Source organism: Ictidomys tridecemlineatus, chromosome 15 (genome assembly GCF_052094955.1).
Source record: "Ictidomys tridecemlineatus isolate mIctTri1 chromosome 15, mIctTri1.hap1, whole genome shotgun sequence".
In the NCBI taxonomy this organism is placed as follows: domain Eukaryota; kingdom Metazoa; phylum Chordata; class Mammalia; order Rodentia; family Sciuridae; genus Ictidomys; species Ictidomys tridecemlineatus.
Genome location: NC_135491.1, coordinates 18236263 through 18263676, shown reverse-complemented (window position 1 = coordinate 18263676; position 27414 = coordinate 18236263). Strand labels below are relative to the sequence as shown.

Here is a 27414-nt window from a genome sequence, read left to right as displayed (position 1 = left end):
CTTAAGACTTTTGTAGTTGTTGTTCTCTTTGCTGTAATGCTTTCTTCCCAGATAGCCAATTAAATCTCCCTTACCTTTAGACTTATGATCAAATGTTACCTCTCATCAATGAGATTTTTTTCTTGAGCATCTATTTATTTATTAATAGTTACTGGGGATTGAACCCAGGGGCACTTTACCACTGAGCTACATCCTTTGCTCTTTTATATTGTTTATTTTGAAATATAGTCTCACTGAGTTGGCTAGGCTGACCTCAAGCTTGTAATCCTCCTATCTCAGCCTCCTGATTCTCTGAGAATTAGTGTACACCACTGCACCTGGCTTTGACCATTTATTTAAAATTGCAATCCCTATTCCCAGCATCCTTTTCAGCTTGCCTTTTCTCAATATTACTTAACAGCATCTGAGATAAAATATATTCTATTTAGCTATTTGGTACTCAAGTACCCACAGCACCTGGAACCTGGAAGGTGTTCTAGGGAATTATAGAATGAATGAAGCTGACCTAGGCAAGGGGAGATCAGTCTCTGACCCCAGTCACTTCCGGGCAGAGGCCAGTCGACGGTGGCGCAGAAGGCCTCTCGGTGGCGGGGAGGGCCCAGCTGAGTCTCCAGAGCTGCTCCTGCCACGGCCGCCAAGGTCACACAGCGGGCGTAGAAGGCCGGGGCTGAGGGCCTGGGAGGCGGGGCGGTGGGGAGCGGCGCGGGGCCGGGGCGGGGCCCGGCGCCTGCGCCATAAAGGCTGTTGCGCTCCGCGGGGCGCTGCTCGCTCCCTTCGCGCCGCCCGCTCCCGTTTCCTTCCTCCGTGCACGTCTCAGTCGGTGTGCCCTTCTCGTCCCGCCATGGCCGCTCTCACCCGGAACCCGCAATTCCAGAAGCTGCAGCAATGGCACCAAGATAACAGTTCTGACCTCAACCTGCGCCGCCTTTTTGATGCCGACAAGGAGCGCTTCAATCATTTCAGGTGCGCGCGCGAGGCTGGGGCCAGGAGGCCTGGACAAGGGCCCCAGGGACCCCCGGCCACCGAGCCGGGCCCAGGCCAAAATCGCACTTTGTCCTTGAGGCCTCCTTGGAACGTGTTCGCCGGTCTGGGGTCTGGGGCCTGCTTAGTCACGAGGAGCAGCGGCCCCCTCCGCAGCCTCCCTCCACGGGGACCTTGTCTTCCTCCCCCCCCCCCACAGCTCTTTAGGGGGGACTTCGGAGGCACTGGTGGGGAGGGGCTTCACTGACGCAACAGGCGGGAAAGAGCTGCCCCCTTCCACCTGGTCCTGGCCTCAATAGGCTTAGGACATCTTTGGAGTGCAGTCAGGGTGGCCATCCTGGGCGGGGGTTGCCAGGAGTGGCCGTGGTGGAGATGTCGGGGCATAATGCCTGCTGAAGAGGATAAGGCCAGAGACCTGTGGAATGACCTGGAAATGGGAAGGAGTGTGGGAGGAAATCTTGGGTGGGAATGCATCCCAGCTTGCTCTCATCACGGATGATGCGGCGGAGGAGAAGGTAGGGATGGGACACTGCCTGTGGCTCCAGGACTGGAACTCCCTGATGGTGAGGTACAGAGTGAAAGCTCTGCAGGGTTGCGGGGTGTCTCCCTGGGCCCTGCAAAGCAGTTGTATCCAGTCTTCCCAGGCCATGACTGCACGCTGAGGGTCTGACTGCATCTTGGGTCGGTGTGTGCTGCTGCTGTTCCAAGTTAGCCTGGGCAGGAAGGTTACAGACACCACCCACTGTCCTGGGCAGCTAGGGACCCTGTGGGGTTGTGGCATAAGGAGGATGTTTCTTCTGGTGGAAACAGCTCCTGCCTCGCTCTGATCCAGGGGCAGGCTGGGATGGACCAGGGGTGTGGTCAGTAGCTTCTGCATCTTTCTATAGCTTGACTCTTAACACCAACCATGGCCACATTCTGGTGGATTACTCCAAGAACCTTGTGACGGAGGAAGTGATGCATATGCTGGTGGACCTGGTAATGTTGTTTGGGGAACCCTGTGTGGTGGGTGAGCTAAGCTCCGGGGAGCTTCCAGGTCTTTGTGGACCTCAGTAACTACCTCAGTCCTGCTGGGTTCTGAATGACTGGCCTGGCTCAGGTTCTGAGCAGCATTCTAGGGGACCCAGTGCCTGATGTTTGAGTAGCCTCTTTCCAGATGGGAGAGGGAGACAGGCTGCAGTTTTCTGTCAGCCCCACTGCAGTCAGTGCCATGCCTTGTGCTTGGGGACTTGGACGTGTGGTGGCCATTGTGAGTAGGACCAGACCTCAATGTTTTCTCTTCTCAGGCCAAGTCCAGGGGTGTGGAGGCTGCCCGTGAAAGCATGTTCAAGGGTGAGAAGATTAATAGCACCGAGGTGAGCAGCCGCATACCAGATTCCACATACCCCCTGGGGCCTCTTCCTTCCCTTTTGGGGTTCATCTGACTGTTAGCATCACCCTGTGTCCTCACCTCTTCTCTTAGGCAATGCTATTGCTTAAGGAGGGGCCTAAAGTCCTGTTTCTTTTGGGGGCTGGTTGCAGGGCTTTGGGGTGTGTCTTCTCTAAGACTAACAGGGATTTGTTAAGCAAATTGGAATGGCTCTCAGTGTCAGCCCAGGGAGGTACACTGCTCAACCCTGAAGGGTGGGAGTTTCTCAAGGATTGCTCAGGCATTTTATAAGAGAACTTAACTGATTTATCTTTACTGCAAGTTTTACTAAGGACAAGAATTTCATGTCACAAAAGACCTCAATCTCCTCAGCAATAGGAGTCAGTAGGAACCCTCAGTAAGGCCAGGCTTTGGGGACCCTATTCCTGACTTGCAGTGGAAGCCTGGAGGCATAATAAACTCTTGAGCACTTAGTCTCTGTCCTATGAGGAGTCTGAGGTTGAGAGGTTAAGTTACTAATCCAAGATGTCATAGCTGGAAAAGGAAGAGCTGGGATTCAAACAAGCCCATCTTGCACTATTAGGCTAGTGTGAGGAAGCCTGCAGGTAAAGAGAGTTTCCTTTGGGAGTCTGTTTCCCTATGGAATGTGGGGAGGAAAGGGGTTGGGCAGGTGGGATGTGGGATAGCATGAAGCCCTCTGTCTTAGTGAGCCCCTCACAAACACATGAGATCACCACTCTCCTGCCCACCTGGATCCTCTAAACCTGCTTCTGACAAAGACTCCCCTGCTGGCTTCAGCTGGTTGGAGCCATTTTGCTCTTTTAACCAAGCCAGCTGCCTGGCACCTGTCATAGACTTATGGTCTGGTTGGTTTGTGGCAGATGGTACTGATGGGGCTGCTTGGTAAGGGAAGCTTGAATTACTTGCCTTGCTCCACCTCCAGGGGGCTAAGGGCACTCTTCAGAAGGTGCCAGCAGACACTGAGTACTCTAATCAGAAGGATGAGGTTACTTTAGGCTTCATGAGCCCTGGTTCACTGAAGACATTAATTGTGTATCTCTGACCTGTGTTGTCACTGCTCTGTCTTTGCTCACTCTGTACCACTTTCTCACTGTTCACACACTGAGCACTGGCCTGTCCTAAGCATGTTCAGTTCCCCCTGACTCCTTTTTTCTGCTGCTTCTTCCTTCTCTTCTTGTAGTACTGGGGTTGAACCCAGGGATACTCCATCACTGAACTACATCCCCAGCCCTATTTAAATTTCATTTTGAGATAGGGTCTTGCTAAATTGCCCAGATTGGCCTTGAACTTGTGGTCCTCCTGTCTCCCAGTCCCTGGTATTATAGGGACTACACTACCATGCCTGGTCCCCTACTGGTTTCTGATTGTAGCACAAAGGGGGCAGCCCATGCTTTGCATTCTCCAGAGTCCTGGGGTAGCTCCTAATTCCATAAGCTTACAGTGGTTCCCAGAATAAGACCATGGTGCCAAGACACCTCAGGGTCTGCTGTCCAGTGGTAACTCTTAGGCCATACTACACCATGCCCAGTTAGAAGCATAGTTCCCTAGGGTGTAGATAGGAGGGGTTCTTTACACTGTGACCCTCATCCCCAGGATCGGGCAGTGCTGCATGTGGCCCTTCGGAACCGCTCAAACACACCCATTTTGGTGGATGGCAAGGATGTGATGCCAGAGGTCAACAAGGTTTTGGAAAAAATGAAATCTTTCTGCCAGGTAAGTAACTGCCGGGCTGGACTTGCCCTTGGCCACACATGTGCATGTGTTTTGAGATCTGGGAGTCCTTATTAGAAGCTCTACCATTCTCCTTAGAGGCAGGACTCAGGCCATCACTGAAACCGCAACTAGGGGTGGCCTGTACAGTTGCTGACTCCGGGGTCTCTGCTATGGCTTGAATTTCCCCAGAGCCTGGTTGGAGGGGATCCACTGCTAGGGGCAGCCTCTTTCCTGAATTATAGACATCTGTGGTCTCAGAATAAGCTATCCAGTAGCAATGGCCTGAAGTTAAATGAAATCCCTGAGATAGGATAGTGCAGGAGGGAAGGGATGCCTGTCTAACCTCTTTAGTGACATCACCTTATTGCCCAGTCCAGAATCAGATGGAAAAATTTAAAAGGTCCTGACCCCACTCCCAGCCAACTCTCCAAAGATAGCTGTTATGTTTTCCTGAAATTTTCCCCAAAGTACCTATGCATATATACTAGCACATATAAACACACACACACAGAGAAGCATCTATCATCACATGTTTGTAATACACATACACACAGAGATTCATTTTCTATCTGGCCTTCTGCAGCTTATTTCCATTCAGAATCATGTTAGGGATGTTCCTGGGTTAGTGTCCATTAAATAACTTTGTCTCCTCCTTTTCCTGTATGTGGGGTGTAGGGATTGCCTTAGAGAACAGCTAAATTCCCCAGGTCAATGCTGTTGCCTCAGTTATCTATTTCAGGAGTAATTCTGCAAAGGTCACAGATCCTCAAGCCTGGAGTACAAGGGTGATGGCTAGAGGTCTGTTTGGGTGTGTGCCTGTCTGTATGGGTTATGCGTGCCCTGGGAATGATCATCTGCTCAACTGTGATCATTCACTGCTTATCCCTGAAAGCAGAGGCCCCCACTGTGACTGGTCAAAGTCTGGTTGTTTTGGCCAAGAGCCATTTTCAGATCTGAAAATGATGCCAGGAGTAGGAGGTGATCTTGGCATCAGTTGTAATTAGAACTTCCTGGAAGGAGGAAGGTTTGGCATCCTGATGGGGATCTGGATTCTCAAGTGTCCCTTAGGGTGATCAGCCATGTGACTTTGTGTGGGGAAGGGCATTTCAGTTGTCATCATTGGCAGAGCTAACATGGTTTGGGAGCCTGGTGCCCTGTTTGGTCATGTGGAAAGTGTGGCACTGGCCATCTTTGTTGCTTGTTTCCAGGACAGCCTCCCCCCCCCCCCCTCTCTCTCTCTTTTGTCATTTCAAACCAATTTATTTCTCACTTCATAAGAAAAGAGCATTCTAAAGCAATGTAGCCAGCATTCAATCAAAATGCTGCAAAACATTGAATAAAAAATCACAGAGCAGAAAATGGGATAATAAACTATTAAAATTCAGTATAAGAGTTCAACAAAGTAGAAACTGTAGTTCCCACAATGGAGTCAGCCTTCTCTTAACTGACTACTGGATTACCTACCTCAGACTGAAGTGTATTTACAGTTCCAAACACTAATGAACAGTGGCATTTCAACAGGGAGGAACACTTTTTATGGCTGTTGCTCTCAAAAGTTCCCCAGAATCACTGGGTGAAGATGTTCACTGTGACCTTCATTATCATGGCAAAACCCAAAAACAAACTGTATATTTCAAAATAGTAAGAGAGGATTTTTAATGTTTTTAACACAAAGAAATGATAAATGAGGTGATAGACATACCATTTACCATGATTTCATCATTACACATTTTATACATGCATTAAAATGTCATGCTGTGCTCCATAAATGGTTAGTCATTATGTATTAAAAAGCAGGGCCAGGGGCTGAGGTTGTGGCTCAGTGGTAGAGTGCTTGCCTAGCATGTGTGAGGCACTGGGTTCAATATTTAGCACCTTGTATGAATGAATAAAATAAAGGTCCATTGAAAACTAAAAAAAGAAAGTAGGGCCAGAGGCTGGGGTTGTAGCTCAGTCGTAGAATGCTTGCCTCACATGCATGAGGCCTTGGATTTGATCCTCAGCACCGCATAAAAAAATAAGTGTGTCGGGGTGAAGGACCATATCTAACTTAAAAAAAAAAAAAAGGGACAGAGATGTAGTTCAGGGGTAGGGTGCTAGCCTATGGTACATGAGTCCCTGGGTTCAACCCCCAGAACCACAAAATTTAAAAAAAAATTAAAAGTAAAAACCAAACAACTCATATCATTTGTCAGAGGACATATCAGTAAAATCAGTGTATATTCCTGTATTGCAGTCCTAGCTACCATTAGGCATTCAGGATCTATGGCTGTACTTACCTGCTGTGCTATTTAGGATATATTGAAAAGTTGAAAAAGGAAATTACAGAATTTGTGTGTGTGTCATAAAGCCTCAACCGGTCAAAGAAAGAGTGTGTTTGGTTGTATTAAAGATAAGCATTTTTCCCTCTGGTGTTTGTTTTGTTTTTGGTACTGGGGGATTGAGCTCAGGGGTACTTAAGCATTGAGCCACATCCCAGCCCTTTTTGTATTTTGTTTAGAGACAGGGACTCACTGAGTTGCTTAGGGCCTTGCAAAGTTGCTGAGGGTGGCTTTGAACTCGAAATCTGATCCTCCTGCCTTTTCCTCCAAGCCACCATGCCCAGGATTTTTTTTTTTTTTATGATGCAAATCTGTGATGGTGATATTGAAGGTTGAGAAGCTGAGCAACTTTTTTTTCTTTCTTCCTTTCTTTTTTTTTTTTGTAGGGGAAGGAGGTTTGAACCCAGGGACGCTTTACTACTAAGCTATATCCAGATTTTTTTATTTTGAGACAGGGTTTTGTGTTGCCCAGGTAGCTAGGATACAGGTGTGCACCACTGCACCAGCATTTTTTTTTTTTTTAATTATAGAAGTTTTCCTAAGACAGTTGATTAGTTGATTAGTTTTTTTATTTAAAGAAAAAAAAAACTTGCTAGATTTTACTGGCTTTGGGAAAACCATGTGTACTAGTTTTCTATTTATATGTAGGAAATTACTGGAGAACTTAGCAGCTAGAAATAACAGTCAACATTTCTTTGGGTCAGGACTTTTGAGTGGTTCTGGTTAAGTACTCTTAAGGCTATAGTCAAGATGTTGGCTGAAGGCTGGGGTTGTAGCTCAGTGGTAGAACTCTTGCCTGACATGTGTGGGGCACTGGTTTTGGTCCTCAGCACTTCATAAAAATAAATAAATGGAACAGAGAGTATTGTGTCCATCTACAACTAAAAAATATTAAAAAAGGGGGGGGGGGCTGGGGATATAGCTCAGTTGGTAGAGTGCTTGCCTCGCATGCACAAGGTCCTGGGTTCAATCCCCAGCGCCACAAAAAAAAAAAAAAAAAAGATTTGGCTGAGGTTGCAGTCATCTGAAGGCTTGAGGGTAGAGGATCTGCTCTAAAGATGGCTACTTAGCAGTTCTTTTGGCTTTTAGAGGGCTTCAGTTGCACACCATATGGACTTCCACTCAGAATTCGAGAGACCTTATGATAAGGCAGCTGATTTCTCCCAGAGTGAGCAAACTCAATAGAAAACAGGAAGAGTTCATTGAGGTCTTTTGTGACCTAGTATCAGAAATCACATTATTGCAGGCACAGGCCTGTAATCCCAGCAGCTTGGAAGGCCGAGACAGGAGAATCCTAAGTTCAGAGCCAGCCCCAGCAACTGCGAGGCAACTCAGCGAGACCTTGTCTCTAAATAAAATACAAAATAGGGCTGGGGATGTGGCTCAGTGGTGTAGTACCCCTGAGTTCAATCCCCAATACAAAAAAGAAAAATCACATTCTTTAATTTCTTTAATATCTTATTGATAGGTCAGCCTAAGAGGGTACTGTACAAGCATAGATGCCAGGAGGCAGCAGGGATCACTGTTAAATCATCATGGAAGTTGGCTGCTAAAAGCAGCCTCTAGCTCTCCATGATTCATGTTCCTTCTTTGTCCAAAATACCCCACTCAGTTTCTCCTAAGGCTGTATTCCATTACTTTATCATCTAGAAGTCCAAACTTCATTGTCAGATACAGGCATAATAATACCTGCATTTCCTCAAGTGTACCTTCAGTGCACTTCCTTTTGGTCTGGACAGGTGGATTAGACAAGTTGTCGTTCTCTCATATCACACAACAGTGGTGAGATAGGATAATGACTTTAAGGGGGGGATCGAGGTGGGGGAAGGAAGGCATGCAAACCACACTGGTCCATGGCAGTTCTGAAATCTAACAGGACATGTTGGCAATTTACTGGTTAAGATTCAAGGCCTGGGAATAATTTCTCAAGGCTCTTGGCTTTTCTTGCACTCATTTCCCTTAGTTGAAAGGTAGCCTGTGTTTGCAACTGCATAGTTTTATCAGACTACTTACTGTCTGGAATTATAGATATTCCTTTCCTACTCTATCCCTTTCAGTTCAAGCAGATATCATTTCAGAAAATTCAGTTATTAAAAATTTTGTGGGTCTCCTATGAAGCTTATTGAAGGAAAGCCTCATTTCATTAAGTAAAATCCATACCCACAAATTTTTTCAACATGAGTCCTTTTTTTACTTTTGCTTTTGAGCCCACAGAAATAATACCATTAAGCCTCTAAGAAGTCTTTTATTTATTTTTTTTGCAGTTGTAGGAGTCCAACCCAGGGGTATTCTACCAATGAGCTACATCCCTGGCCTCTTTGTTTAGTTGTCAATGGACCTTTATTTATTTATTTATCTGCGGTGCTGAGAATCGAACCCAGTGCTTCATACATGCTAGGCAAGTGCTCTACCACTGAGCTAAAACCCAGCCCACATTTTTTTTAATATCTTTATTTTTTTTCATAAATAAGTCTTTATATTCTCATATAGCATTATTATTTATACACATTATTTCCTATTTTGTCAAGTAGTAATAAATCTTCTATAAAACCTTACTGAGAAAAAAAAATCATCACTGCTTCCCTGAGCCCAGCCGTGGTGTGGTCTGACTGCATGCACAACTACAACTAACAGCCTGGCTTATCCCAAGAATATCTTTATTTTTTTATGTGGTGCTAAGGATCGAACCCAGTGCCTCACACATGCTAGGCGAGTGCCCTACCTCTGAGCCACAACCCCAGCCCCCTGACCCTTTTTTTTTTAAAAAAATATTTATTTATTTAAAAAACATCTTTGTTTGTATGTGGTGGTGAGGATCGAACCCTGGCCGCACGCATGCCAGGCGAGCGCGCTACCGCTTGAGCCACATCCCCAGCCCCCCTGACCCTTTTTATTTTTTATTTCAAGGCTGGGTTTCCTTGAATTCACCAGACTGGCCTCCAACTTATGATCCTTTTGCCTCGCCTTCCAAGTTGCTGGGATTATAGGCATGTGCCACTGTGCCCAGCACAGGCTGCATGTTCTTTTATATGACAAAGCTTCTCATCACGTTTCATCATTTTCATAGTATTTCAATAGGTGCACAGGTCAGCACAGGGGGGGAGCTATTCAGGGATATGAATACCAGGGGAAAGAATTATTTGTAGGTCCATTTGGAAGTTGGCTGAATTTCTTATATTTCTGTCCCTGGTCATGATAGTTGGCATTTCATCTGGTCTCTGATGTTAGTTTCTCCTGAAACTTTAACCTTTTTGTTTTTGTTTTTGTTTTTTTTTTGCTATTTTTGATAGCATTACTGTGAGGTGAGGATGTGATCACTGCATTTCCTTTTTAAATGAGGAAATGCAGTGTAGTATTGTAGGGATCTACCACTGTGGTTTTAAGAAGCTCCTATGACACCCTGAAAGTTGGAATTGAGGTTTAAGGATAGAGGAGTGATGACTTTTTTTTTTTTTTTTTTATTGAACCCAGAGGTGCTTAACCACTGAGCCATATCCCCAGCCTCCAGTCCCCCCCCCCTTTTTTTTTTTTAAGACAGGGTCTCACTAAGTTGCTTAGGGCCTCATTGAAATGCTGAGGCTGGCCTTGAATTTGTAATCCTCCTTCCTCAGCCTCCTGAGTCACTGAGATTACAGGCGTACAGTAATGATGTTTTTGAACAGTAATTTATATGGCAGTGAAAGGCTGATCACATCTTCTCTGCTCTGTGCCAGCGTGTCCGCAGTGGCAACTGGAAGGGATACACGGGCAAGTCCATCACAGATGTCATCAACATTGGCATTGGAGGCTCAGACCTGGTGAGGAAAAGACTACCTTGGGATGGGGTGAGGGTTGGGAACTATTAGTTCTTTCCAAGGCTTTGGTTTCTCCATTTATGGGACCTGTGTCCTGGAGTCTTGCTTTCTGATGCTCTATCTCTTTACAGGGGCCTCTTATGGTCACTGAAGCCCTTAAGCCGTACTCTTCAGGAGGTCCCCGGGTCTGGTTTGTCTCCAACATTGATGGGACCCACATTGCCAAAACCCTAGCCAATCTGAACCCTGAGTCCTCCCTGTTTATCATCGCCTCCAAGGTAAGGGCATCAGTGGTATTGGGAGGGTATGGATGTTCTACTATCGCTCTGGGCATTGGAACCGCAGGACTGGTTGTGAGGGAGCCAGTGCTTTGTGGATCAGTCAACACAGCTGCTCTGGGCCTGTTTCCTCATTTGGCAGCAAACAGTTTCCTTAATAAAAGCCTCAGCTGATCAATATGAACCTTTGTCATAAGGTCACACGTATTCATTTTGCAGGAACTGTGCTCAACCTGGGACTGTACTTTCTTATGATTACTGTCTTATGTTTGTTCCTTTTAATCTTAGAGCCACACCCTAATAATACTGGGCTTTTGTTTATTATCATTAATGCCCTGTGTATTCACTTTTTTTTTTTTTTTTTTGCAGTACTTGGGATTGAACCCAGGGCACTCTACCACTGAGCTACATCTCTAGTCCTTTTTATTTTTAGACAGGGGTTTGCTAAATTACCCAAGGTAGTCTCATACTTGCCATCCTCCTGCCACAACCTCCTGAGTAGCTGAGAATACTGGCATGTGCCATCATTGTGGGCCCTGTGTATTCACTTTAATGCACATAAAATATGAGTTTCATCAGGCCAGGAATGGTGGTGCATGCCTGTAATCTGGCAGTTTGGGAAGTTGAGACAGGAGGATTGCAAGTTTAGAGTCAGCCTCAGCAGCTTAGTGAGGCCCTAAGCAACTCAGTGAGACCCTTTCTATAAAAAAAAAATAATAATAATAACAAAAAAAGGGCTGGAAATGTGGCTAAGTGGTTAAGTGCCCCTGGGTTCAATCCCCAGTACCAAAAAAAAAAAAAAAAAAAAAGAATTTCATCAGAATTCTAAGATATAGCCTAGCTAGACAGGGTCAGCTCATCTCCTAGGAGGTGCCCCACCCTTTGACTGACTTGCAGGATTAGGGTAGGGACTATGGCATTGCCTAGGGTCCTCCCTCCTCTGGTTGCAAAGTGCTGGAATTAAGATGATGTACCTCCAGGCCTCTGCCTCAGGCACAGCTATCAGTCACTGTGTGGGATAGCAGATATGGGGATTGTCACTGACCTGCAAATACTACTCCTTGTGACAAATGGGCACCTGTGTGGCTTCTGCTGCTGAGCCTGGAGGCTGACTGTTGTACTGTTTTATTGCAGACCTTTACCACCCAGGAGACCATTACAAATGCAGAAACGGCGAAGGAGTGGTTTCTCGCGTCAGCTAAGGATGTGAGTGGGTAGTAGGGACCCTTTATGGGGGTGATGATCCCTGTGTAGGCTAGGAAGACCTGGGTAGGCCTGCCTGTCTACTTGAGTGGCCCTATTTCTCCTAAATTAGAGGCCAGAGGCAGCCTTTCTGGCACCTGCCTTTCCTGTTTTTTGGTCCATCTTTGGCTTTGTCAGCCCCCAGACACACCAAATGTGGCAGAGCCTGCTCTAACTGGCTTTGGGCCCTTTCTTTAAGCCCTTTGTCCCAGAGGGATTACTGCTGCTCCTGGCCACATCCATTTTAGCGAAGAGGGACATTCTTGGGCTTTTTTTGTGTGTGTGTGTGGGGGGGGGGATGTGGTGGTGCTGGGGATTGAACCCCAAGCCTTTGCATGCAAGGCAAGCACTCTACCAACTGAGCTATATCCCCAGCCCCATTCTTGGGCTTTGTACGCCTGTGAGGTGAGACAGGCTGTCCTATGACCCTTCTGCCATTTTGATCTTAACCTTGATAAGAGGGTCCTCCCGCAGCCTCAGACCCAAGGAGTAGGACTAGTCATTCCCCAGCACAGGCCCTGGTTTCTCTAGTGATGGGAGGATCCCTGTCCCTCTGGCATAGTTTGATGTAACTGGCTCTGTCTCTTGTAGACTTCTGCAGTTGCGAAGCACTTTGTTGCCCTGTCTACGAACACGGTAAGTGCCTGTGTGGCCCTCCATGCTCCCTCCCTCGAAAAGCCCAGGTCACGGCAAGATCATGGCCTTTTGGAATACATGTGCCGAGATATAACTAACTCACAGGATTGGAGCATCTTGGCACAGACGGCGGGATAGGATTCACTGCTCGTGAGCCGCAGTCCAGCCTTGCCTTCATTACATTTCCCATCCAGTCTTTACTGCCCCAAAGGAGGGTATTAAGTCAGTGGGATCATGATAATCTTGTCCTTCTCCCAGGACTGACTGATATCTAGAATATTCCATACTCATGATCTCCCATGGCCTCTGCCACCTGCTATTTCCCCAAGTGGAATATGCTGGGTGTAATGCCTGGTGAGGGTGGGGATGCATCCCATTTCTCACTAAAGACTTAAGCCCCAGTAAAGGGATGTGACTTTTTTTTAATTTAATATTTATCCTCCACTCTCCCGACTCCCCCAACTTTTTTTTCAGTACTGGGGATTGAACTTAAAGAGAGGCACTTTACCACTAACCTACATCCACAGACCACTTTATTTTTATTTTGAAACAGTCTCGCCAAATAGTTGAGGCTGGCCTCCAATTTGCAATTCTCCTACCTTAGCCTCTCCAGTTGCTGGGATTATAGATGTGCATTATTGCACCTGGCGGGTGTGACTTTTTGCTGCACTTGGTGATTGTGTGAGGTAGTGATGCTGGGATGAGACCCCAGGTCATCTGCCTGACAGTTCTCACAGCTTATCTGGCCTTGAGCTTGTATGAGGTAAGGGAGACAGGGTCAGCAGGGCAGAGTGAGGTGTGCCTTAGGAAGTACAGCACCTGTACACCTTGCTGGACCCTGAGTGGGGGTGGGGGCAACTCTGTACTGGGCTATGACAGAGCAGGGAACCATACTCAGGCCTTCTTGACTTCCTCCATCACCTCCACAATTACTTCCGTCTCCAGTGCTAACCTGCCCACAGGGGTAGACAGAATAGGTCAAAGTCAGCTAACCAGAGAGTGTCTTGTCTGCCTCCTATACACAGGGCTCAGACTATTGGTAGGGCTTCTATGAGGAACAGATAAGGGGTTGCTGGCCTGCCAACCCCAGGTGACTACATGCCTGAAAAACAGTATTCAGGCTCTCTGAAATGGAGGCACCTTCCCAGATTTGGGAAGGACTAGGCAGTTAGTTGTCCAGGCTGTGCGTAGCCTGGACTGGGAGGTGGCCTCTGCTGATGCTTAGGGTCCAGCCCTAAGCTGAGATTCCCAGATGTCCTAAGGGACTCAGGTGATAGCTGTTGCCAAGCTGGATGTGGGCTTTATATCAGGTAGGCAGACCGCCTCAGCAGGAGGCTTTGCAGGTCCCCTGGCATCTCTCTGGGTGGGCAGGTCCTGGGCCTTGATTTAGGGGCTGTCTCACCCTGCCCTAGGTGGGGCTAGGAGGAAGGTGAGGCACTTCTGTAGCTTGTCTGACATAACTCCTCCCTTCCTGAAGCTCCTTTTCTTATTCTGCTAACAAATACTTTCTTTTTCCTCTCTCCCTTTACTATTTTCAGGCTAAAGTGAAAGAGTTTGGAATTGACCCTCAAAACATGTTCGAGTTCTGGGATGTAAGTACAGGCACTTCCTGTGCTGGGTGAATTATGTGTCCTGTGCCAAACCATAGCCATTGAGCCACAGATGAGGGGCCTGTAAGGTTAGATCAGCATTTATTGAGCTCCTGCTGCATGCCCAGATTTCAGAAAAGTAGAGAGGCCCTTAAAGAGACTTGTAGGGCAAGAGCAACCCACTTAAGTTGAGGGCTCCACTTGAACTGTGGCAAGCTGAGCCTGCAGGCCAGGTTGAACTCTCCCCTGTGCCTGCCAATATTACCCCCTGTGGGGTAACCAGAGCTGCCTCCACCCACCTCATTGAGCTGTGCTTGTGAGTTATTCTCAGTGATGACCTTTCTCTAACTGCAGCCACAGTCTTTAAAGGCCAAGGGGCAGGGTGAGGCAGGAGGTGGGCCCCAGTAGGCTTGGAAAGGAGCAACAGGAATCGCAGGAGCAGCTGGAGGAGTGGTGGGGAGGGGCCTGGGCAGCTTGCACTGCAAACCTTGATAGGTGGTCACACCTGCACTAGAGTCAGGCATTGAATAGGAGCTTCCTTGCAGCTTTCCTGATTGCAGCCATGGTGTGAGAAGGGCTGTGAAGGCTCGGGGTGCAGGGTGCTGCCCAGGGTGTGGTGTGGGCTCTGAATGCAGTGGGTATGGCTGGGCATAGGTGGAGTGCTCAAAGGGGCATCACCCATTTGAGTGTTTCACACTGGCCTTTGACATGGAGGCTCTTCACTTGGTGACATCATCCACAGATATAATCTTCTTATTTTGCCAGTTTCTAAGAGCTTTTTCAACTGGGGTCTGGGGAGAGAATGAAGCCCCAAAGCCCTAGACCATCCACTGTGTAATAATGAGTTCACTTCTTTCTAGAATGGGACTAGTTATTTACCATCCTTGGAAGAATTGAGAAGTCACTCAAATCATTTTCTGCATCCTGTGGCTCAGATGAGGAACCCTGGTTCAAAGACTGTGCAGCTTCTAACCAATGTTGCATGCCTGATAAAGGAGGGAGCACCTCCCACCTCCTCCCTGGGATTTGGCATCTGAGCAGGTGGTGGGCAGGGATGTGTGGGTGCTTCTGCTAGCTGAGGAGCCCAGAAGAACAGGGTTTTGTTGTCTACAAGTGCTCAGTATACACAGAGGAGTTTGAAATGTGACTTATGGAGAGGGATGGGTCTTACAGGGAAGGCCTAGGAATGACAGTTGAGTAGGAAAACATGGAATTGGAACCAACTAGTTATGCCAAGGTGGGCACAGTGGAGGCCTCCTGGCCCAGACTAGACATAACACATACCTGCTGTAGCTGGGATTAGTGTGGATATTGCTGAATTGAGAAGATAATGTCTGAGAGGCCCAGGGGCAAAACAGGTAAAGTTCCTGAAACAGGTCTCTCAGGCCTGTTTGAGGCATCGGGTAAGGCAGAGGGTTATAGCACTGGCTATGAGATGAGATCAGAAGAGTCCAGTCCAGTAGAGGTACGTATGAGTGGTAAGACCCAGCCTGCTGGGTCTGCCTTGGGGCAGCCTTGGGTTGGGATCAGGCAGAGGCATAAGTATGGTGGTAAACTGTGGAGTCTCTCAGGGCTCAGCCTGAGTCAGCACACACAGTAGAGCTAAGTGAGTTCTGAAGAGGAGCCAGGATAGGTATAGGTGAGTTTAGAGAAGGAACCAGAACAAGGAAAGATACAGGTGAGGTCCATGAATTCTGGAGGATATTCAGGTATTTAGAGAGTGATCCTATCAAGCGAGGTCTGAGGAGTCAGTCATGTACAGGTACTTAAACCCAGCCCTGTGGGAAGAGGGCTAGATCTATGTAGTATACAATGGCGTCTTTCTGACTTGTTCTGCAAAGTGAGGATCAGGTAGCAGGATATCTAGAATGTCCAGGTGGTGGACATTGATATGAGGTGTTTAGATTTCACAATTATGCAAACACAGGCCAGCCCCCTGGTTTTCAGCATTCTAATCAGATATGATGGGCAGAGCTCAGGATATAGAGAGCCGCTGAAGGTCCTTAACAAGTCCAGGGCTGTCTGTGCAGGTTTGGTATGTACAGTGGAGAACGCCAGGTGTAGAAACATGTCTGAGCTCTTGGGAGCTGGAAGAATTATACAAAGATATGTATGACTGGGTTTCTTAGGGGAGGCCCAAGGAGCCAGATTGGGCACATGTAGATAGAACTGGATTGCTTGGGTATGGACACTGGAACTAAAAATAGGCTTGGGTAGGTTGAACTGAGTCTGACAAGTGATGACAAAAATCCATGATTGGGTCCAGGTCATAGCTGTGACCTGTGGTGACATCTGAGAGCTCTGGAGATGCACAAGTGGGTGCTTCAAGGTTCCCTGGGATAAGACTGAAGAGATGGCATCAGGCAAATGCAGAGGGACAGAAAACAGCATCCATCTGTAAAATGTTTAAAGCCTGGGTCTGGCCCGGGTATGTAGAGCAGCTGGCAGGTGAGGTTTGAAGAGTGGAGGTGAGACCCAGTTTTGTACTTTGGGTCTCAAAGTAATGTCTAAACTGCGGAGGTCAGGTCCTAGTTTGTATCCTAGTTTTTGAGGAGCTGGGTCAGGCATTGTGGGTAGAGTTTGTCAGATAATAGGGCAAGCACAGGTAGATGGACCTGGAAAGCCGTGACTAATTAGATTCATTAAAATCTGTCACAGGGCTGGGGATGTGGCTCAAGCGGTAGCGCGCTCGCCTGGCATGCGTGCAGCCTGGGTTTGATCCTCAGCACCACATACAAACAAAGATGTCGTGTCCGCCGAAAAACTAAAAACAATAAAAAAATAAAATAAAATCTGTCACAGTTGAGGTTGTCCCCAAGTCGGTAGAGTCAATTTTTCAGGTGAGGCTTGAGGAGCCAGGGTAAGGTTCATGGATAATGAATAGGGTTCTTTAGATGATGTCTGAGGAAATGAAAGGAATATAGGCAGAGTTAGGCCTCTCAGGTGAGATATGAGGAGTGCCTGCCAGGTGTGGTCCGAAGAGCCAGGATCTGGCACCAGTAAGTAGCTCTGGCTCTCTCAGGTAGAACTTTACCTCTTGGGGCGGGGAGACTTCGCCTCTTGGGTAAGGTCTAAGCAGTCTGTATCTAATGCACAGGTTTGTATCTTTGGGTCTGTTGGATCTGAAGAACATGAGTTAAGCAGGTGGGTAGAACAGGGTTTTGTCAGGTAAAGTCTATTGGGAGCCAGGTTTTTAAAACTGGGCATAGCTGTTCAGATCTAAGAAATTAAAGTGAAATTAGTGTAGGAAGAACTGAATGTGTTGGATGACGAATGAGCTACGGAGGTATAAGGTACAGGTAGGCAGAACTGGCCCTCAAGGTACAGTCTGAGGAGCCAGCATCAAGCACGGGTAGGCTCAGGCCTATCAGGCGTGGTCTGAAGAACCAGAGTCTTATACAAGTAGGTAGAGCTGCCTTCCAGGTATAGTCTGAAGAACCAGGGTCCTGTAAGGTAGGTAGAATTGGCTCCCCAGGTGTTGTCTGAGGACTAGAGGTAAGACACAGGTAGGTGGACTGGTCTTCCAGGTGTGCTTTGAGGAGCCATGATTGAGCATAGGTAGGTAGGGCTGGCCTACCAAGTGCAATGCATGAGCCAGGGTCAAGTACAGGTAGGTAGAGCTGGCCCTCCAGGTGTGGTCTGAAGAACTAGGGTCAAGAACAGGTAGGCAGAGCTGGCCTACTACATGTGGTCTGAGGAGCCAGCCCCAAAGGCAGGTAGGCAGAGCTGGCCCTCCAGGTGTGGTCTTGAGGCCTGAGGATTTAGGGTTGAACACAGGTAGGTAGAGCTGGCTCTTTCAGGAGCTGGATTCAGGCAAAGGTATGTATACCTGGTTCTTGTGCCTGAAGAAACACAGTCAGGCTTGGTAGGTGGAGCTGTCCATCTGTGTGTGATCTGTGTGTCCATCAGGGTCAGGTACACAGACAGAGGTAGAGATAGCCTGCCAGTTACAGTGTGAGGACCCAGGGCCACGCTCAGATGGGTAGGGACGGCCTGCCGGGTGTGGTCGGAAGAGCCAGGGTCATGTACAGGTAGGTAGAGGATGACCTTCCAGGTATGGTCTAAAGAACCAGTGACATGTGTAAGTGAGTAAAACTGGACTCTCAGGTGCAATCTGAGGAGCCAGGCTGACTAGATGGGGTTTGATGATAACATCAAGCACAGTTCAATAGCCTTCTAGGTATGGTTTGAGGACCCACAGTGGAGCATAGGTAGACCTACCAAATACAGTCTAGAAGCCAGGGTCAAAGCCAAGTAGACAGAGTTGACCAGGTGAGAGCAGAAGAGCCAAGGGCAAGCCAAAGGTAGGTGGAGCTGGCTCAAGTATAATTTAAGAACCTAAGGTCAAGTGCAGGTAGGCAGAATCATAGTCCAAAGAGCCAAGGTCAAGCATAGGTTGGCTCTTTAAGAACTTGGATTTGGGCAAAAGTGTATAGACCTGCTTCTCTGTGGTAGAGCCTAAAGAATCAACTTACAAAGGCAGCATAGCCTCTCAGGTCAGGCTCACAGCACTGGAGTCTATAGAGTAGGCAAAGCACTGTGGGTCTCACAAGAGGTCTGTAGGCCTCAAATGAGACATGGGTAGGTTTACCAGGAGTCTTACAGGTGAAGTTCTTGGGGCATGGTTCTGGCTTTAAAAGGAGCATGGTTTAGTCACCGGTGATAGATAAACATCTCTCATGAGAGTCTGTGGCACTGTGGGGGTTCTTGGTGAGACTCCTTGGTGAGGTTGCTAATGCTGAGGTTAAGCTGAGGTTGGTAGTGTTGGATTTTTCTGTGAGACATGAAAAGCTGAGCCAGGTGGGATAGAGACTACTGGGTCAGGCCTATGTAAATAGAGCTTGATCTCCAGGAAGGGGTGAGGAGAATCTGTGTTGGGCTCCAAGCAGTGGATCTGGGTCTGCATTTGAGTTGGAGGGGTCAAGGTTAGTCACAGACAGTTAAGTGAAACCTGTTCTACCAGCTGCAGTGTCTGGAGCCAGGCTCTGGCAGGTATACCAGCCTACATTGTAGGTCTGGAGTTGAACACAGGTGGGCAGAGCTGGGTCTCCGAGGCTTATCTGGCTTTGTTAGTCTGTGGATCAGGGTCAGTATGGGAAAAGTATACAAACATGGTCTTATGTGGGTTCTTTCCACTTGGATTCAGAAATGCATAATTGATGTGGTTGGCCAGGCCTGAGGAGGAGTGACAGATATAGTTGGGACCATCCATGGTAGGATCTGGCACAGTTAGGTCAGAAAAACATAGTCTTCATAGGTGTATGTATCTAGGACTGTCTGGGGAGGTCTCAGAAACCCTCAGGTGGGAGAGGTAGGGTCAGGTTGGAGACATAGAAAGCCCTGAGCCAGGTCAGCTATCCCTGGACAAGTGTGACAGGCAGAGATCAGGTTATTGCAGAGGCCTGAGGACCTGTAACCTGTCTAGGGTGTGGTCTGTGCCATCACTTTCCTGTTGCCCTAAGGTCTGAGTTGCCAAAGTGAGGAAAAATGTAGGGCTATATCTGGCTGGATAAGGTAAGGTGTGGTGCACAGAGGCAGGTGAGACCCAGACTTGGAGCTGACTGAGATGCTGCATGTGTCAGGTATGCTTTGGAGCCTACTGCAGGTAAAGCCAAGGTCCAGAGACTCCAGTCTGCAGTTGGAAGGCTCAAAGGCTCAGGTCAGATATGTCGTCGCTGGGCTTTTCCTGAGGTGAAATCTGAGGATCAGATCTCAGCCAAGGTCAGAGCCTGGATTCACCAGAGAGCTGCTCCCCTTGTTTCTAGAAATGAATCTGTTAGGCAGGATCTGAAAGGCAGTATCAAACATGGTGTGGTGTGCAATTGTGTCCATCAGATATAAGCTGACCCCCAAAACCCAGACCCTTTCCACTATACCCTCTGTTCAAGCCAGCAGTCTCTGGGCCGTCCTTCTCTCATTCCTCTAGTGCATCCTATTTAACTGAACTCCCTGAATCAGGACTCCACTCCTCAGTTCAGAATGTCTGGATAAACACTAGTGGTTTTCCCACTTCTATCTCACCTCACCCACAGGCTCTAGCTCCCCAGCCTTGTCTCTCAGCTTCAACCCTTGGGTTCTCACTCTTTCCTTCATGGTCTATCTTGTACTTTGCTTTTTCTTACCCAGCTTGCCTTAATAGGCTTCCAGACAAAACATCTATTGGATTTATGTGCAAAAGCCTCTCCTTTTGCATATAGTGGGGTTGTAGCCTTGGACATCCCTGAAGGAATTGAGAAGTGACGTTGCTCTGTAAGGCTTAATTCTCTCACTGTAGGGTGGCTCTTGCCACAGGATCTTTGCATATGCTGTTCTATGCTTCTCCAGTGTTCCTCCGAATAATGCCTGCTCTTCAGATCTAGGCTCAAGCTCCTGGCAGATTCCTTTTATAACTGGTCTTGGGTACCATATTACCATGTTCACCTTCTCCCAAACACTTGTTATTCAGTTTCACATTTATTGGCATGATTATTTCACTTACTTTATTCTTCCCTCACTGGTCTATTTGCGTTGCCTGTGGTAGGAATGTGGTAGGTGTTGGGAAGATATGCATGGAGTTCAGAGGATACCACAAGGAGCACACAGGTGTGGCATCAGAAGGCTCAGTGTGAATGGTAGGTGTAGGTATGTCTTAGAGCTGAGGTGGAGAAGATTCCAGGTATGAGCCACTGGGCCGCTGTCCCGAGAGGCAGGGTGAGGCACAGGTAGGAGGTTCTGGCGCTGTCACTGAGAGGGAGCATGTCCAGACACAGGTATCACGCTCTGAGCCTGTTCTTCTGAGGAGGCAGGGCCTGGCACAGGTATGAAGCCTGGGGTCACGTTCATGGAGGTGGGTTTGGGCAGCACAGGCATGAAGCTCTGGTCCTTCCAGTGTCTGAGGAGGCCCTGTTGAAACCTGAGAGGAGGTACAAGATCTGTGTCTTTGTCCAAGGAGGCAAGGCCAGATCTTTCATTGTCCAAGGAAGTGTACCTGGGCACTGGTGTGTGATGCTGACCTCTGGGCCCTGGCACAGGTAGGAGATTCTGAATCCATCAGTGTCTAAGGAGGCAGGGTAGGCACGGGTCTAAGGCTCTGGATCTGTCAGGGGCTGAGGAGACAGGACCCGGTACAGGTATGAGACTCTGGGTCTGCCGTATCTGAGGAGGTGGGTCCTGGCACAGGTATGAGGCTCTGGATCTGTCAGTGTCCAAAGAGGTGGGTTAAGTACAGGTATGAGCACCTGGTCTGCCAGTAACCAAGGAAGTGAGACTTGACACAGGTATGAGGCTCTGGTCTGTCAGTGTCCAAGAGGCAGGGTAGGCACAGGTACGAGGCCATGGGTCTGCCACTATCTGAGGAGTTGGGGCTGGCACAGGTAGGAGGCCATGGATCCATCAGTGTCTGAGGTGAGCCCCAGGTATGAGGCCCTGGGTCTGCCACTATCTGAGGAGGTGGAGTTGGCACAGGTATGAGGCCATGGGTCTGTCAGTGTCCAAGGAGGCAGGGTAGGCACAGGTACGAGGCCCTGGGTCTGCCACTATCTGAGGAGGTGGGGCTGGCACAGGTAGGAGATGCTCTATGTCAGTGTCTGAGGAGGTGAGGCCACAGGTATGAGGCCCTGGGTCTGCCACTGTATGAGGAGTTGGGGCTGGCACAGGTATGAGCCCCTGGGTCTGTTGACATCCAAAGAAGTGAGGTCTGGCACAGGTATGTGTCTCTGTCAGTATCTGAGGTGGGCTAGGCACAGGAATGAGGCTCTGGGTCTGCCAGAGACAAGGCCAGCATGGTAAGGTCTGCATTGAGTCTGTGGTTCTGGTCAGTCCAACGTGTAGTCTGCCTTGTTGTCAGCCCAGAGAGTCGCCAGCGCCTGGCCTGCTATCTAGCTTGCCTGAGGTGGGTTGGGCCCAGGTCCTCTGAGCTGCACCTATGGAAGAGCAGTGCTCTCCAGGGACAAGTTGATGGCAGGAGGGAGGGGGGCGGGGTGTGCTGGCCTTCCCTCAGCATCTTTTCCTGTCTCTCCTAGTGGGTAGGCGGACGCTACTCGCTGTGGTCAGCCATTGGACTCTCCATTGCCCTGCACGTGGGTGAGTGTGTGTTTCTGTCTTGCAGCCCTCTCAGGGGATGGTATTGCAGTCCGGGGTCAGGGGAGGGAACACCTTGCTGTCACCAAAGGCTGCTGGCCTCTGCTCTTGACTGGAACCTTTCTTTTAGATCTGGCAGAAGGCCCAGGTTTTCTTTTCTTTCTTCCTTTTTTTCATTTTTTAAACCAGGTATTGAACCCCAGGGCATGCAACCACTGAGCCACATCCCCAGCCCTTTTTTATTTTGAGATAGGGTCTCTCTGATTGCTTAGGGCCTCACCAAGTTGTTGAGGCTGCCTTTGAACTTGGAATCCTCCTGTGTCAGCCTCCCAAGTTGCTGGGATTACGGGCACGTGCAGCCATGCCCACCTCAGCCCAGGTTTTCTTCTGGGGGTCGCAGGTTGGCCTTTCTTCCTGCCCCTCCCAGCTGCGGTGCTGTTCTCAGTCCCCAGCTGGAATTAGATGCAACTTTGCATTCGGGGCCAACTCTGAACAGAGAGGCTTTCTGCAGGCGCCAGTTCTCTCAGATCCTGTTTCTTCTGGCTCCACATCCAGCCTTTTCTGGTTCCAGAAGAAGCTGTGCCCACTTCCCAGAGGACACAGGGTGTGGCCATTTCTGTTGACACTGCTTTTGTGTCATAGGTTTTGAGAACTTCGAGCAGCTGCTCTCGGGGGCTCACTGGATGGTGAGTGCTGAGTGGCCCAGCCCCCGCCCTGCCGCACTCCCTCCTTCCTTCCCTTCCTGGCAGCTGCTCAGCTCCCACTCCACCTACTCCTGTTTCAGGACCAGCACTTCCGCACAACACCTTTGGAGAAGAATGCCCCTGTCCTGCTGGCTCTGCTGGGGATCTGGTACATCAACTGCTTTGGCTGTGAGACGCATGCCCTGCTGCCCTACGACCAGTACCTGCACCGTTTTGCTGCCTACTTCCAACAGGTACCAGTTGGCTAGGTCAGGCCTTGGCGCTAGAAGGGCTTATTGGCACCTGGGAAGTACAGAGGCCCAAGTTCCAGCTCCTCCAGGAGCTCTGCCCTTTGCCCTCGAGCATGCACCTTGGTGACCAGGACTTGTGCCACCTCCAAGTGTCTGTTGAGTTTGACTATGTGGGAGGAACATGACTGGCTCTCAAGGTGCCCTGGATTGGCCTGGGCATGTTTCACAGATGGGTTCACTTCCTTCTTTAATCTCACTTGGTGTGACTGCCATAGGGTGAGGCTGTGAGCCTTGACCCTCATGGCCTGCATACCTTGCTTCTTCGGGCTACACAGACCTCTGTCCCACTTTAGATCAAGCACCGCCTCTCTTAGATTCTGTTCTAGAAAGTCCTTACCTACTTTATTTAATATAGACCTGGTCCCTGCCTTGTTGTCCTTGGGCTCCATGGGACAGAATCAGTCAACTTGCCAACACCTAAAAATGAATCCTGCCACTGAAGTAGAGCTAAGGCTGCCCAGTCCCAGCTTCCTGAGTAAGGATTACCATCACCAGGGTCCAGGTGGGTGCCCAAAGCCCAGTGTCTCCCTGAGGTGGCAGCCCTCAAAGACTATACACTCTAGACCCCAGTTTGGTTCTCTCAAAAAATCAATTGAATATTTTGTGGCTATAATTTGGTTTATTATTATTATTGGTGCTGGAGATTAAACCCAAGGCCTCATGCCTACTAATCAGGTGCTGTACCACTGAGCTACATATCTAGCCCCAAATATTGTTTTTAGAGGGGTCCCCCTCTCTCCAGAAACCATCTTCTCCTGGTCTGAGTGGTCAGAGACATTTGTGTCGGCCCAGTCCCCTGCCCTGCCACACTCCCTCACTCTTTCCTTCCCTTCCTGGCAGCTGCTCAGCTCCTTTCTGCAAAGTAGTCTAGACCAGAAAGCTTATCAGCCTGTGACACACATTTGCAAGGGTTCCTCATAGGACTGGGGTGTCCCAGGCAGGACTTGTATCATAGTGCACAAAGGAGCAAAAGTGTCTGCATTCCAGGGTGACATGGAGTCCAATGGGAAGTACATCACCAAGTCCGGCGCCCGTGTGGACCACCAGACAGGCCCCATTGTATGGGGAGAGCCAGGGACCAATGGCCAGCATGCGTTCTACCAGCTCATCCACCAAGGTAGGGTCCACTCTGGCCTGGGCAGCAGTGGTGGTGCTGGGGAAGGGCAGGGTCACGACAGCTGAGACTGTGCACTTAGGCTGGTATTCTCCTGTAGGCTGAGTGGGTAGCTCCCGTGGGCTGGGGTGGCGTGGTTGACCACAGTGCTCTTCACAGGCACCAAGATGATACCCTGTGACTTCCTCATCCCGGTCCAGACCCAGCACCCAATACGAAAGGGTTTGCATCACAAGGTAAGAGTCCCAGGAGGACCCTCCTCACTACTTTCTCAGGCTCACATTACACCTAGACCTCAGAAGGCCTGGCTTTGATCAGCAGTTACATTAATTTTCGATCACTGCCATGGCAAGTGAGTTAAAACAGCACCATTTATTATCTTCTCACTTCCATGGATCAGAAATCCAGCAGGCTCTGTTGGGTCTCTGCTTAGTAAAGGCTCATGGGCTGAAATCAAGTGTTCCCAAGGCTGCATTCCCTTCTGGAGGCAGGGAAAGTGCTTGCTCATTCAAGTTATATTTCTTTTTTTTTTTTTTTTTTTAAGAGAGAGAGAGAGAGAGAATTTTTAATATTTATTTTTTAGTTCTCGGCGGACACAACATCTTTGTTTGTATGTGGTGCTGAGGATCTAACCCGGGCCGCACGCATGCCAGGCGAGCGCGCTACCGCTTGAGCCACATCCCCAGCCCTCAAGTTATATTTCTATGTGATGGTGGGACAGAGGTTCAGGTTCCTTGCTGTTGCCTGATAGTCATTCTCAGCTTCTAGAAGCCACCACTTTCCCTGGCTCATGGCTCTCTTCATTTCAGCACACCTGCCCTTTTTTTTGTTGTTTTGTCTGTGTGCACGTGTGTGCGTGTGTGCTGGGGATTGAACCCATAACTTTGCATACTGAACTACATCCCTTTTTTTTTTTTTTTTTTTTTTTTTTAGAGAAAGTGAGAGAGGGGGACAGAGAGAGAGAGAGAGAATTTTAACATTTATTTATTTTTTCTTAGTTCTCGGCGGACACAACATCTTTGTTGGTATGTGGTACTGCTGAGGATTGAACCTGGGCCGCACGCATGCCAGGCGAGCGCGCTACCGCTTGAGCCACATCCCAGCCCCACTACATCCCTTTTTGAAATTTTATTTTGAGCCAGGTTTCTCGAGTAGCTGGAATTATAGGCATAAGCCACCATGCCTGGCTAGTCTATTTTTTTGGTATGTGTGCAGTGCTGGGAATCGAACCAGGAGCCTTTCACATACTAAGCAAGCACTTTACCACTGAGCCATACTCCCAGCCCAGTCTCCCCTTTTTAAGGTCTGTAACCTTACTTCCATGTGTAAAATCCCTTTTGTTGTATATATACATTTCATGTATATTATAACATGAAATGCACAGGCCTAACAGCAAAGGACAAAGATCCTGGAGCCAAGATCTTGCCTATCTTGGCTGGGAAGACCATTCAATTGAATCTAACAAAGTCCCTGAAGAGGATTTATTGTGCCTTGTCTTTGGCATGTGGAGTGGCACAGGGTTACTCCAGACACAAGCTCTAGAGTCAGTGACCTAGGATTTGAATTCCAATTCTTCTGCTCTAGAGTTCTGTGATCTAGCGCTGTTTCAGAGAAAACTGAGGTTCAGGTAGAAAAGAGGGGTGAAGCCTGTCCCTCTGAGGGTCTTAAAGGATAGATATTGGCAAAATTGTTAGAGGAGGGTCCTTGGCAAGTGGTACATATTCCTTAAAGAGCAGTCAGCATTGTTACCTACCCTCTGGTGTCATCGGATGTGCCTTCTATCCTTCCTGTCTTCAAGGAGGAAGTGAAAAAGTGAATCCTGAGTGGGTGACTCACTCAGCTGGAACTAATCTCAACAGAGAAGTGCCAAGCAGCCTTGCCCCTTGGCCTGAGTCTCCAGTAGTCTTTTCCAGTGTAACTGGCTGTCTTTCTTATCAGATCCTCCTAGCCAACTTCTTAGCTCAGACTGAGGCGCTGATGAAGGGGAAATCAACCGATGAGGCCCGGAAGGAGCTCCAGGCTGCAGGAAAGAGTGCAGAGGACATTGAGAAGTTGTTGCCACACAAGGTCAGCACTGCTCCTGAAGTTGGCTTGGGAGCAGCATGCCAGAGCTGGAGGGATGAAGTCGTAGGGTCAGGGTAGGGGTTCCTAGTGTGTTTGAGTTGTCCTATGGAATGGGAGGATCTGTCCTTCCAGACCTGTTCGTCCCAGCCTCTGAGGCAGGATATCCTCCTTCTGTAGGAGTTTGGGGGTCAGGATTAACCTGGGGATATTTCTTGGTGTTTTCTGAAGGTTTTTGAAGGAAATCGCCCAACCAACTCTATTGTGTTCACCAAGCTCACTCCATTCATTCTTGGAGCCTTGATCGGTGAGTAGAGGAAGATATTAACTTGGGGTCAGTTGGACAAGGATGGGGGATCCCTAACATGCCCTGTTTGCCACTCCTGCAGCCCTCTATGAGCATAAGATCTTCGTTCAGGGTATCATCTGGGACATCAACAGCTTTGACCAGTGGGGGTGAGTTGCTTACTCAGGAGGGTGGGGGATGTCTATGGGTTGTCTTGAAGATTTAGTAGTAACACCGGAGCCTTCCTTATCCCCTTGTTCCTCTCCTTCCTGGCAGAGTGGAGCTGGGAAAACAGTTGGCTAAGAAAATTGAGCCTGAGCTTGAGGGTAGCGCTGAGGTGACTTCTCACGATTCATCCACCAATGGATTGATCAGCTTCATCAAACACCAGCGTGATGCCAAAACTGAATAAACTCAGCTACAGTTCCTGTTGTGACTGGTCCTTCTTGTCCCACCTTGCCAGAGTCTGCGCTGCATGGTCCTGCCCCTCCCTGTCCAGGGCAACCTCTGGTTGAAGACTTGGGCCACACACACCCTGGGGGAAGCCAGTGTGGAATTGCCACCCTGCCCCTTCCTTGTCCACTCTCCCTCTTTTCCACTCTGCTGAAGTGTTTCAGTGCAGCCGATTTTTCTGACCTGTGTTTACATCATAAGCAGGAAAATAAAGATGCCACAAAGGAGGGTGTGGGCTCAGCCTCTTACTGTTTCCTGAGAATGGGACTTTGTATGGCAGTCTGAGCACCAGCCGGGAGGAGTAGAAGGAGCACTGTACCTTGGTTGGCACTTGACTAAGTGGTGAGCAGGTCCAGAATGGAGGACAGAAAGTCAGGAGGTCAGGCCTCTAATCAAGTCCTGTTTTCCTTTCCTTCCACTCCTCACCTTTATGACTTTGGAGAAATTGATAGACCACATTGAGATTATGTCTGTTTCAAGTAATTCCTAGCCAAGAGCAAGGGT

General features: G+C 48.7%; 1 protein-coding gene across 1 annotated transcript; it reads left to right on the top strand.

The window, feature by feature from the left end:
• The first annotated feature begins 717 nt into the window (after positions 1–717).
• Positions 718–27137, top strand: Gpi (glucose-6-phosphate isomerase). The gene is made up of 18 exons (XM_005330620.5): positions 718–963; positions 1869–1959; positions 2268–2336; positions 3965–4084; positions 10119–10202; positions 10331–10477; positions 11612–11683; positions 12311–12355; positions 13894–13947; positions 21945–22005; positions 22645–22688; positions 22787–22939; positions 23984–24113; positions 24270–24346; positions 26049–26177; positions 26403–26478; positions 26561–26627; positions 26734–27137. Exons 1-18 carry the CDS (start codon positions 842–844, stop codon positions 26867–26869), a joined length of 1677 nt encoding a protein of 558 aa, XP_005330677.1. The 5' UTR covers positions 718–841; the 3' UTR covers positions 26870–27137.
• The last annotated feature ends 277 nt before the right edge of the window (positions 27138–27414 follow it).

Excerpts from the sequence above, each read along its gene's own strand:
- Gpi (XM_005330620.5), top strand. The coding sequence starts at position 842 with ATGGCCGCTCTCACCCGGAACCCGCAATTCCAGAAGCTGCAGCAATGG. Across the intron at positions 4,085-10,118 it reads AAATGAAATCTTTCTGCCAG|CGTGTCCGCAGTGGCAACTG; the intron begins GTAAGTAACTGC and ends GCTCTGTGCCAG. Across the intron at positions 10,203-10,330 it reads GCATTGGAGGCTCAGACCTG|GGGCCTCTTATGGTCACTGA; the intron begins GTGAGGAAAAGA and ends ATCTCTTTACAG.